At 67.8% G+C, this 11,534-nt stretch overlaps 2 protein-coding genes across 2 annotated transcripts; one reads left to right on the top strand and one right to left on the bottom strand.

The window, feature by feature from the left end:
• Positions 1 to 3,236: 3,236 nt before the first annotated feature.
• EMIHUDRAFT_224691 (hypothetical protein) lies at positions 3,237 to 3,935 on the top strand (the record flags this gene model as incomplete). Its single annotated transcript, XM_005790686.1, has 1 exon — positions 3,237 to 3,935. One exon carries the CDS (start codon positions 3,237 to 3,239, stop codon positions 3,933 to 3,935), a length of 699 nt encoding a protein of 232 aa, XP_005790743.1.
• A 5,489-nt stretch (positions 3,936 to 9,424) lies between these two features.
• On the bottom strand, positions 9,425 to 10,795 carry EMIHUDRAFT_109422 (hypothetical protein; the record flags this gene model as incomplete). Its single annotated transcript, XM_005790685.1, has 1 exon — positions 9,425 to 10,795. One exon carries the CDS (start codon positions 10,793 to 10,795, stop codon positions 9,425 to 9,427), a length of 1,371 nt encoding a protein of 456 aa, XP_005790742.1.
• Between the last annotated feature and the right edge of the window lie 739 nt (positions 10,796 to 11,534).

Here is an 11,534-nt window from a genome sequence, read left to right as displayed (position 1 = left end):
CCCTCTCGTCCTCCGCCCTTCAGCAGGCCAGACGCCGAGCGCGAGGCTGGCGCGGTGAGTCGCCGCACACCGCCGCCGCTGCCGTGGCTCGGCAAGCGCAACGGCGACGAGCGGCTCCGCGCGCTCGTGCCGCGGCTCGCGCCTCTCTGCGGCAGGGCGATGGGCAGCGGGCTGCGCGGCGAGTTCTTTGGCGTGGTGTCGACTCACATCCCCGGCCGGTCTGTGGCGCACCGTGCTGCCTGCCGACTCGCCTGTGGTGGTGTGAGGGGTGCGCTTGCCCAGCAGGTCGGGCGTGGAGTGCTACGTCCGGTGGTGCCAGATGGAGAGACAGGAGCCTCGCGCGGCGGACGAGGCGGTGGTGCTGGATGGGCCGAGGCCAGAGCTTCCTGAGCGAGGCGACAGGGGCTCTAGCCGAGAGGGGCCGAGAGGGGCCGAGAGGGGCCGAGGCGAGGCGGCTGCGATGCTGCTGCTGCTGATGATGCTGTAGGCGCGTGCTTTTGCGGCACCAAGCGACACCTCTCCGCGTCGGGCCTCTCCTTCAGCGGCGAGATGTAGCCGAGAGATAGCTCAGATTAGCCGAGATACAGACGTCTCGAGCGGCGGGCCAACGCACACTGCGGCGGTGCGAGCGGCGGCCGAGGCCGCGACGCGTCGCTCGCCCCCTGCCCCGCAGGCGTGTGTAACCCTAACCCTAACCCTAACCCTAACCCTAACCCTGCCCCTTAGGCGTGTGGCTCTCGTGTGACTGCTGCGGCCGCAGCGTGCACGGCGATTGCGCTGAGGCCGCCGGCTGCAGCTCGGTCGGGCGCGGCACGCCGGGCCACTTGCAGCCCGGTCCCGGTGGCTATTGCTGCCCAGATTGCGACGAGGCCGGCGACCGCGAGCCGCGCGCCGCAGCAGCCGCTGCAGCAAGGCGGGCGCAGGAGAGGGGTGCGGTCTGCACCGTCTGCAAGTCGAGACTCGTCTGCCGCCGGCGCTGTAGGCTCGCCCGTCAGAGGCCGGTGGCGGTGGCGCTCGCTCTGCTCGGCGGGCGGCGCAAGCCGGGCGTGGGAGAGCGGGTCGAGGCGCAGTATTGCGGACCCATCTCGCGAGCCTCTGGCCGCTGGTTCAACGGCTGGGTGGGGACGGCGCACGAGGACGGCAGCTACGACATCCACTACGAGGACGGAGACACCGAGCGGCGCGTGCCGCCCGGCCGCTTGCGCGCTTTCGTGAGCGCGGAGGTCGCCGAGCGCCTCAGGCAGCGCGCTGCTGCCCGAGCCGCCGCCGCCGCCGCCGCGGCCGCCAAGCGCGAGGCCGCCGCCGCCGAGCGTGCCGCTGCCAAGGCGGCGGCCGCTGCCGAGAAGCAGGCCGCGCAGCAGGCCGCGAGGCAAGTCGCGAAGGAGGCCGCCGACCGAGCCAGGGCCGCCGCCGCCGCCACCTCGAAGCGGTGGACGCTGCTCAGCTCGGTCCTGCCGGCCGTGGAGCTCAAGCCGGGCGATCGGGTGCAGGCAAAGTTTCAGGGCGACATCGGCGGCGTGAATTGTCCGTGCCCCCTCGCCTTCGCCCTCGCCCACCCCCCGCCCCCGTCTAATTCCGCCCTCCTCCCACCAGGGTTCCCCGGGACGGTGACCGCGGTGCACGCCGATGGAAAGTGCGACATTGCGTACGACGACGGCGACTCGGAGGAGCGCGTCGCGCCTCGTTTCGTCAAGGTTCTGCTGAGCGACGAGGAGAAAAGAGCTGCTGCGGCAGTTCTGCCGAGCGGCGAAGCGCAAGTGCCACAGCGGACCGAAAAGGACGAGGCGAGGGGCGGCGGCTTTGCTCTGCGCGACGTCTGTGGCATACAGGGCTGCCCGCTCCCGAACAACCACCCTGGCCTCTGCCAAGTCCTGGTGACGTGCTCGCGCCGCGGGAAGGCGGTGCAGCCAGCGCAGCCAGGCGCGTCGGCGACGGCCGGCTCGTCGAAGCCGGCCAGTGCCCCGCCTGCGAAGCGGCAGCGGAAGTCAATGCCGGTTGACCCCGCCGCGGCGTCGCTGCTAGCGTCCGTCTCCCCGCGTGCGCTCTCGATCGGCTCCGGTCTGCGCCGGGTCGCGACGGCAGCATTCGGCCGAGCGCTCAACAAGGCCGCCACCGGAAGATAGCGGCTAGCATGGAGACCGCTGGCATGACTTGCGCCCTTATAGACCTTACGATCCTCCACAAACATCGTACCTTGCGCCTTGGGTCCCTAGATCCCTAGCTTTGCATAATAATACACATTTCGCCGCGAACGAAAGAGAGACCGGCGCTAACCAGCATCGAGGGTGTGTCAGAGAGATACGGGGTGTGGAGGGTGAGTTGAACAGGGGTTGTGCGCCAAGCCCTCCTGCTCGGCTCCAGCCGGTAGACAAGTCTTGTCATCAACAGAGTAGATGGATCTGACCTCGGGGCCGATGTGACCAAGCGCTGGTAGCGTGGTTTCACCTCACACCCATGGTCTCACAGTGTGCCGGCAGTCGCCGAGCAGTGTCGCTCACACAAGCCGCAGCACAAGTGACTGAGGGCCAGTGAGGGCGAGCCCATCGCTGTCACAGCTGTGGCAGCCGCACAGTAGGCTGTGTCAGCTGTGCAGAGTGTGTGAGCAGCAGAGGAGCTGCTCTCCAGGAATCTGTCGCAAAGAGCTGCATGCCACCGAAAGCGCTGTCGAGGTTCGCCGAGCGCGGCGCAGGTTGAGGGAAGCCGCCACCGACGAGCGCGTTGGACTTTTCACTCCGGACAAAGACGGGCACACAGCGGACGGTGCGGGGCGTGTGCCCGTCATAGCGGCGAGGCGCGGGGCCGTCTGTGGCGAAGTGGGTCGCGTCCCTCGATTTTGTTCAACCCAGCATCCACACCCTTTACACATATAGACACAAAACTCAGATCGCTCATTCTCAAGTCCCGGTCTGTTCACACATGAAACATGTGGCCGCTGTGTGGACTGGAGCGATGTGGTCAGGGGAACGACGAGACACAAATGGGACAAGCGCCAGCGGATCAAGGATCAGCACGGCGAGCGCGAGATTGAATTCGCCGACGTGGATGATCACAACGTGGTGACAAAGACCGTGGGAGCGCGGGTGCGGCAGCAGGCGGGGGTGCCACACGGAGCGCACCACGAGAGGATCATGCGGGGAGAGGCGGGGAGAGAGACCCCGGGCGCCGCCACAAGGAGCGAACTCAGGGGCTGCCTCGTCTGTAAGGCCGCGAGGGACGCGGCGAGGAGGGCAGCACTAATGCGGGACCCGCTGTGTCCGATCGTGCGGAAAGCCGCGCAGCGATGGACCGAGGAAGATGAGAACCCGCCTAGAGCAACGATGGCCCACGTGCTCAGCGGCGCCTGCCTGGGGAATAGGGAGCAGGCCAGATGGTTCCTCAGAGTAGCGCGAGCGCAGACGGGGACGGCGATCAGCAAAGTAGCACAGGCGGCGCCCGACTCCGAGGATACGCTGAAGACGCTGAGGATAGCGCATGTCGATGCGCTGAAGGGCTCACGCTATAGGGTGCTGGATGAGGACGGGTACGATGCACTAGCCCCAGCCGTCGGGGGGGTGTTGCCGGCGCTGGTAGATGATCTCTCGGAGAAGAGTCGGAGGGACCTTGGCGCCGGGGTCACGAGGAACTTGCAAGTCGTGGCCGAGGCGGCGACGGGAGCGGTGCAGAGGTGGATCCAGCTCAATGATGAGGCTACAGCGCGCATAATGAAGGGAGAGGAACACATCGAGTGGCTGAGGAAGCTCTTCGCTGGGTGGAAAGAGGCCCGGCCGGCCTTGAGGGAGTCGCGGAGGAGGAGGGATAACGCAGGCAACGCAGGGACGCCACGGCCAACAGCCAGTGGGACGAACGAGGGCCGCGACGGCGGCTCAAGCGGGAGGGAGCGGCGACAGTGGGCAGCGAGCGAAGTGGGTGAGACTGATGATGCTCCTTCGACTTAGGGAGCGGTTCAGCTGCTGGGCGGGCTTCAGGGTGGTGCTCGCGCGAAAAGGAATCGACGCGGCACAAGCATACAAGAAGAGGAGAGAAGAGGAGAGAGCGAGTGGTGACGAAGCAGAAACTAGCGCAGAAGAGAGCAGGGCAGACCCGGGGACTGGGGAGCCGGAGCAGACGGCATCGGCCGTCGAGGGACGTTGGGAAGAGGCACGAGGAGGGCGGCGACCTCGACCGACTATGGAGGACCCGTCACCAGACGACGCAGGGCAGACGACGGGGAGGCGGAGCAGACGCGCAGGGCGAGACGAGGGAGGGAGCAGGACTTTGCGGAGATCAGCAGGAGGATGTACGAAGAGATTAGGAGCAGCAGGGACCCGAGGGACCATGTGGAAGACGGCTAGTGCTAGTCCCCCATCGGGAGAGGACGACCCCGGCTAGTCGCCGACCACACCCACAAAGAACCCTGCACAAAGATCGCACGGGCGGGGACCTGTTCCTTTTTACCCATCTCACAGTAGAGGTGTCCGTTTTTATTTATTATTTATTGTTCACATGACATGCACATGTGCTTGTGCATGCACATGTGCATGTGCATCCCTCTTCATGTCGGTCGTCGTGTGTGGCCGCGCGTATGTGCGTACTTCTCGGGTCCGTTGGCCTCTTTGTAGGGAAGAATTTGATACCCGTCAACCACCGCCACCCTCGCCGCCGCCGTCACATCCGCCGCCCTCATCACCACCCTCGCAGCCGCCCTTTTTGCCGCCGCCCTCGCCGCCAGCCATCCTTCAATTCCCCCCCAACACACCCTCTCCACCCTCGCTCCCGCCCTCGCCTCCGCCGCCCTCGCCGCCACCCTCACCACCGCCGCCCTCGCCGCCGCCGTCACGTCCGCCGCCCTCGCCGCCGCCCTCGCCGCCGCCACCCTCGCCGCCGCCCTCGCCACCAGCCTACCATAGATTCCCACCCCAGGGCCCCCCTCCACCCTCGCTCCCGCCCTCGCCGGCCCCTCCGCCGCCGACCCTTCCGCCACCAGCCCCGCTGCCGCCCTCGCCTCAGCCGCCCTCGCCGCCTCCCCCCTCGCCACCTCCGCCGATTGCACCACTCCCGTCGCCCCCGCCTCCCTCGCCGCCTCCCTTGCCTCAGCCGCCCTCGCCGCCTCCCCCCTCGCCACCTCCGCCGATTGCACCACTCCCGTCGCCCCCGCCTCCCTCGCCGCCTCCCTTGCCGCCGCCTCCCTCGCCGCAACCCCCGCCGCCGCCAAAGCCGGAACGGCCGCCAATGTCGCCGCCACCCTCGCCTCCACCGCCCTCGCCGCCGCCGCCAGAGGCGCCTGCGCCGATACCGCCGCCGTTCCCACCGCCACCCTCGCCGCCGCCCTCGCCGCCGCCCCTAATGCCACCACCACCGTCACCGCCGCCGTTCCCGCCGCCATCCCTACCACCGCCAATGTCGCCAACGTCGCCCTCACCGCCTCCACCATCGCCACCGCCGCCTATAACACCACTCCCGTCACCCCCTCCCCCCTCGCCTCCACCCTCCACTCCGTCGCCCTCTCCGCCGCCCTCTCCGTCGCCTTCACCGACCCCTCCTTCCCCGGCTTTGCCTCCCTCCGAACCGCCCACCTGGCCTAATGTTTCCCCAAGTCCACCGTCGCCGCCCACGCTGCCACCCCCACCACCGCCCTCGCCGCCCTCACCACCACCGCAGCTGCCTAGTCCCCCTCCCTCGCCCGCGCAACCACACGTCGATGTAATCGGCTTTCCGTCGCCGCCACCCTCGCCACCGCCATCACCGCTGCCGCCCTCGCCCCCGCTGCCCATGCCCCCTCCACCCTCGCCGCCGCCCTCGCCGCCGCCTCCCTCTGCACCGCCCGTCTGGCCTAACGTTTCCCCCCACCCCCCGCCCTCGCCGTCCCCGCCCTCGCTACCTCCTGTGCCGCCGGCCTCGTCCTTGCCACCGCCCTCGCCGCCGCCGCCCTCACCGCCGCCGCCCGAGACACCAACGCCGACCCCGCCGCCAGGTGTGGTCGGCGACTAGCCGGGGTCGTCCTCCCGATGGGGGACTAGCACTAGCCGTCTTCCACATGGTCCCTCGGGTCCCTGTTGCTCCTAATCTCTTCGTACATCCTCCTGCTGATCTCCGCAAAGTCCTGCTCCCTCCCTCGTCTCGCCCTGCGCGTCTGCTCCGCCTCCCCGTCGTCTGCCCTGCGTCGTCTGGTGACGGGTCCTCCATAGTCGGTCGAGGTCGCCGCCCTCCTCGTGCCTCTTCCCAACGTTCCCTCGGCGGCCGATGCCGTCTGCTCCGGCTCCCCAGTCCCCGGGTCTGCCCTGCTCTCGTCTGCGCTAGCTTCTGTTTCGTCATCACTGGTGTCTCTCCTCTTCCTTCTCCCCGGGGGTCTGTTGACCCCGGTTAGACCCTATGCAATAGGTAGGTAGGTCCGGTTTTGACCGCCCCAGAGGGCCCCGCAATAGGTAGGTAGGGTGGTGTGTGTGGTGGTGTGGTGTGTGTGTGTGTGTGGGGGGGGACCGCTTCGCTCGCGCGGGAGTAGGCGCGTTTAGCCGCGAACGGGGCCAACGCCTCGAGAGCCCAGTAGGCCATGCTCTGGCGGGCGGCGCGCACCGCGGTACAAGCCGGCGCGCGGCGGGCGCTGGGAGCCTACTCGAGTATTCACAGAGGGCTAACGGGTATTTTTCGCTTCGCTGCGCGGCCAGGGTTCCAACTTTTTCCGGGGTATGGTATGGTAGGGTCGCGGCCCAAAGGGGTAGGGGGTATGGTCCTGCCCGCCAAGACTAGCCCTACCATACCCCCAAGCAGGTCTGCCAGCAGGCGGGGGGGTATGGTCTTGAGCTGGCATGCGCGACCCAACCATACCATACCCCGGAAAAAGTTGGAACCCAGGGAGTAGGTGGTGGGGCACGGAGCCTGGCGACTGGCGACTGGCGACTGGCGATTGGCGCCGCAATTGGTTTGGTGCGAGTCAGCCGCAGCCCCTACTCGAGTATCTGGCTACTGTAGGAGCCGGAACCCAGTTGGCGTGCCGGTGCTAAGGCTCAGCGTCGCCAACCGTCGTGTGTTCGGCTCGCATGTCTGGTCCAGACGTGCCGTCGCTCGACCCAGAGGAGGCGCTACAGCTCACGCAGCGGGGCGGCACTCTGGTGTGCCTCGGCCTTCCCGCGGGCCGGGAGTTTGGCGTCGACTTGCGCTCGTACACCGTCGGGGATCGCTTTGGCGGCATGAAGATGATCCCGACGCAGGGCGTCCACTTCCTCGTCTTTGGCACCGACATGGATCGCACAGGCTGCTTCGTCTCGCTCGCTCCCTCCGAGGTGGCCGTGTTCCGGTGGGATGCGGCGGTGGAGTTGCTGCTGCCTCTGGCGCCCGCCGAGGCAGCACCTCACGCTGCCGCCACATCGAGGCGCCAAGCCCCATCCCACCGACCCATCGATGCCCACGCATCGAGACACTCGCGCCCGCTGACTGGTCGCCGCCGTCCCGTAGCCTCTCGCTCGACGCGTCGCTCGGCCCGTACCCGCTGGGCACTTGGGGAGAATGGGCCGCGCTCACGCAGCACATCTCGCCCGCGGCCCTCGCCCGGGCCGCCATCGCGCCGCCCACGCTCGTCGGTCCCTCGGCAGCCGAAGACCTCGAGGCCCTCCCTGCCGGGGCAGGCGCCTCCGCGGCGCGCCGCCGCAGCCGCTGCGCCCAGGCTGAAGCTGTCCAGGCTGAAGCCAATGTGGCAGCGCCGGCCGCACCCGCCGCTGCCGGGGAGCGGGCGGGGAGCTGCGCAGCAGGTGGCGGCGGCGTACCAGGAGGCGGCCTACGGGACATGTCCCGGACATGCCATGGACATGTCCATAGGTGGCGCAGCAGGTGGCGGCGCATCTGAAGGCGGCTCGGAGGGTGGAGGTGGGTGCGGTGGCGGTGCAGCTGCGGTCACCGCCACGGCGAGATACGTCGAGGTGGACCCTCACGCGCTGCGCCCGGACGGCAGCCGTGGCGTCGGCGGGCGACGCGGCGGCGCACTGACCTCTTTTCTGCTCGACCGGTCCGAGTGGCTCGGCTGGCTGCTCGCGCACGAGTACTCTCCGCCGCCGGACTCGAGTCGGCCGCCGGCTCGCGCGGCCGACGGGCTGAGCGCGTGCGAGGCGGGTTTGCTCGGCGAGCTGCAGCTGTCCTTCCTGCTCTTCCTCCGCCTCTCCTGCCTCGCGTCGCTCGAGCAGTGGAAGCGGCTCGTGTCGCTCCTGTGCGGCTGCGAGGCTGCGCTCAAGGCACGCGACACTAACCCTAACCCTAACCCTAACCCTAGAGGCTGCGCTCAAGGCCCGCGACACGTCCTCTTCGGCGCCGCCTTTTCGGCGCCGCTTCGGAAATCGCCCTCACAACGCTTGTGCTGTCTAGGCGCGCACCGCGCTCTTTGTTGGATTCGTGCAGGCCCTCCGCGCGCAGGTGCGATGCCCCTCGGCCGTGGCTGCCCTTCCACCCTTGGCCGTCCCCCCTATCCGGACCCCGCCTGAGCCGGGCCGCGGCTGGCGCAGCTCGCGTTCGCGCCGCCCGACTTCTTTGACGACGAGCTCTCGGCCGACAACTTCTTGCGGCGCGCACGGGGGGGGGAGGGAGGGAGGGAGGGGGGGGGGGGGGCGTTTGCCCGGTTCAGCCGCTAGATTCCACGCCGCGGTCCTTGCTTTCAAGGTCGGCGCTCGGCGGACTCGCCGCGCGCGCGGGCGCGGAACCGCTCGCCAAGGCGGAGGGGCAACAAGCTCTCGCGCCCGCTCTCGCCGCCGAGGCGTGTCCCCCACTCTTTTGTGAGTCGCTTGCCCTCCCCCTCTCAACCCGTCCTTCCCTCCCCGCATTAGCTCGCAAGGCTTCGCGCGTTTGCCCTCGAGCGCTTCCGAATCGACATCGAGGTGGACTTGGCCGACGAGGACGAGGACGAGCCAACTGTGGTGGAGTTGCCGACCGACCGCTGAAAAGGTCAGAAGGTGCAGCCGGTGCTGATCATTGGTAGTTAGACCATGCACGACTCTCATAATAGAATCCAGTACCGGTCGCATCCGTCGCGACCGAGGACCGTGAAAAGATGCACAACAAGTAAAAAAGACTAACGTCAACGAGGCGCCGCGGCGCGCGGGAGCAACGTTTGGGCGAACCCGAACACGGGGGGGGGGAGGCCCGTGCAGAGGTGCATGGCCAGCGCGCCACACACACTTCGATTACCAGTCAGATGTCAGAGTACCGTGTGCAGGAAAAACGTAATCTCTGCAGTAGCATACCGCATCACTTCACAGCGTCTCTTCGGCGGCGAACGAGGTGAGTTCTTCCGAGACCGCAGGCATTGCATGCAGCGTAGCCGCGGTGAGCCGAGGCCCCGTCTCAGCCATTCCACGCTTCGCATCGCCCAAGCACATGAGCATGCCATGTCCACGCACGCCGCGCCCCCAATTCTCGACGTGTCGTCGACGTGCTGGCGCTTGAGCCGACCCTCAGGCCCAGCTGCTCAGGCCCCTCCGAGGCGCGCCAGCCGCGCCTCGCGCATGCGGCGAAGCTCCTCCTCCCCGTCGCCGTCCTCCTCAGCCGCGCGTCTTGCCTCGAGCGCGCGCTTGGTCCCTGCCGCCGCCGCTGCCGCCGCCGCTGCCGCGGGTGGGCCTGGCGTTCCAGCCGTCTCAGCCGCAGCCGATCCCGCCGCCGCCGCCGCCGCCGTCAAAGGCGCTTCCTCATCCGACGTGTCCAACTCTATCGGATCGCCCTCCCCGCCGCCGCCGCCGCCGGCGCTCGAGCCGGGCTCCGTTGCGACGGGCGCTCCTGCAGCACGGAGCGATGCGCGGATCGCCTCCTGCAGCTCCTCCTCCTCGATGGCGAGTGCCACGGACCCGAGCGGCGAGGCGGCGCCGCCGAGGCGCAAGCCCCCGTTCGGCGGCCATGAGTCTGCGGCCGCCCTCACACCGCACGCCACGCTCTCGGGCAGGGGGAAGTGGAGCTCCGACGGCGGGAAGCGAGCGTGCCGGTGCCGCTGCGTCGCGACGTGCCGCCTCATCCGCTCGCCCTCCTCTCGCAGCTCGGCGAGGTCGCGATCGTTCAGTCTCGCAGCGCTGCTCTGGGGCCGGAACTTGTCCTGCGCGGCGATGCGCCGCCGGAGAGCGGCGCGCTCGGCCTCGTCCGTCGCCTGCCGCAGCCGCTCCTGCAGGCATGCGTCGCTGAACGCCTTTGTCGCGCGAAGCGTCAGCGCGCGCCGCATGTTGTAGGGATTCCACGGCGGTGGCGGTGGCAGGGAGCCAGGCTTCTGTTGCCGGATGCCGTGCTTCCACAGCGTGCGCGCCTCGCCGCTCATGACGTACACGGAGCGGCGGGGCAGCTCCAGCTCGATGGCAAACGATCCCGATTCGTCATAGTGCTTGATCCGCACGCGGAAGGCGTCGGCCCCGCCAGCCTCGCCGGCGTCGGGCGGCGCGGCGGCGGGGGGGCCTGCAGCCTTGATCGCCTGTGTGTTTGGCTCAAAGTAGACTGTGCCGGCCTGCCCCAGCGTGACGCCGACCACAGTCTCTCCCCACCGGTATCTCGAATCCAGGTGCTTGTTGAAGGCGGCTTTTGGAGGGTAGGTGATGGCGTATACGTAGTCGGGCGTGACGTAGCCGGGATAGAGGCCGCAGTCGCCGACCAAGTTGCATACACGAAACAGGTCGACGTCGTCGGGCAGCGGGCGGTGGCACCGACCGGCACGTCGACCGTCCGCATCGCTGTTTGGTCCGTGCGATTCCTGCGGCGCGTGGATGCGCTGAGACTCGAAGAGGCGCCGCTCGGCGGCTTCGCCAAAGGCGTCGAGCGCGATGTGGAGACCGTCGACGCCCGCGACATTTTTCACGAGCCTCATGCCGGCAGTTGCGTATCAGATTAGGTCAATGGCGGCGAGCGCGCTGAGCGGCTGTCGAGCGGGAAGTAAAAGAAAGGCGCAAAGCACGTAGGCCAAGGGAGGGATGGGAGGACGGCACACCGCCACCACACATGGATTTTAAGGAGAGGAGTGTGGTGCTAGCCGTCGCCCACACCCTCGGGCGTCTACCACTTCCTATCTCTCTCCGCAGTTTCTCACCAATTCTCGCAGCGACCTTCATGCCACCTCGCGTTCTTCCCACTCTCGTCGTTCTCTCTCCTGCTGTCTCTTCCCCTGACTCATCGCTCTCCTCGGCCTCGTTCTGAGACGCCGCTGCCGTCTGCCTTGCTCTCGCTGCTTCTCTCGCCTTTCTGCGTAACTCTGGCGGAGTCCGTCCGCTCTCCTCTCCGCGTATTTTGGTCCCTCGAGTTTATCGAGCATTCCTCGCGCAAGGACCACATTTCTGACTCCCACTGCGAGCATATCCCGCCCTGTCATGTCGTTGCTCAGGTCCACTCTCGTTGCGGAAAGTGGCCGGAGCCTCCCGCCCCGAAGTTTTCTTTTATTTTGCCCTCCGCAATTCGAGTTTCGCTTGTTTGTAATATGCCTGCGTATGGCGGACGCAGGCTTCTTTTCTTCGTGTTTCTTTAAGATGCGATTTGAATACCAGCAACAGAAGCGGCCATCAGCCTAGAAAGAAAGAAAGAAAAGACAAACCAAGTGCACCAACGTTGGCCTA

Source organism: Emiliania huxleyi, assembly GCF_000372725.1.
Source record: "Emiliania huxleyi CCMP1516 chromosome Unknown EMIHUscaffold_119, whole genome shotgun sequence".
NCBI lineage: Eukaryota > Haptophyta > Isochrysidales > Noelaerhabdaceae > Emiliania > Emiliania huxleyi.
This window is presented reverse-complemented; position numbering and strand designations above follow the sequence as displayed.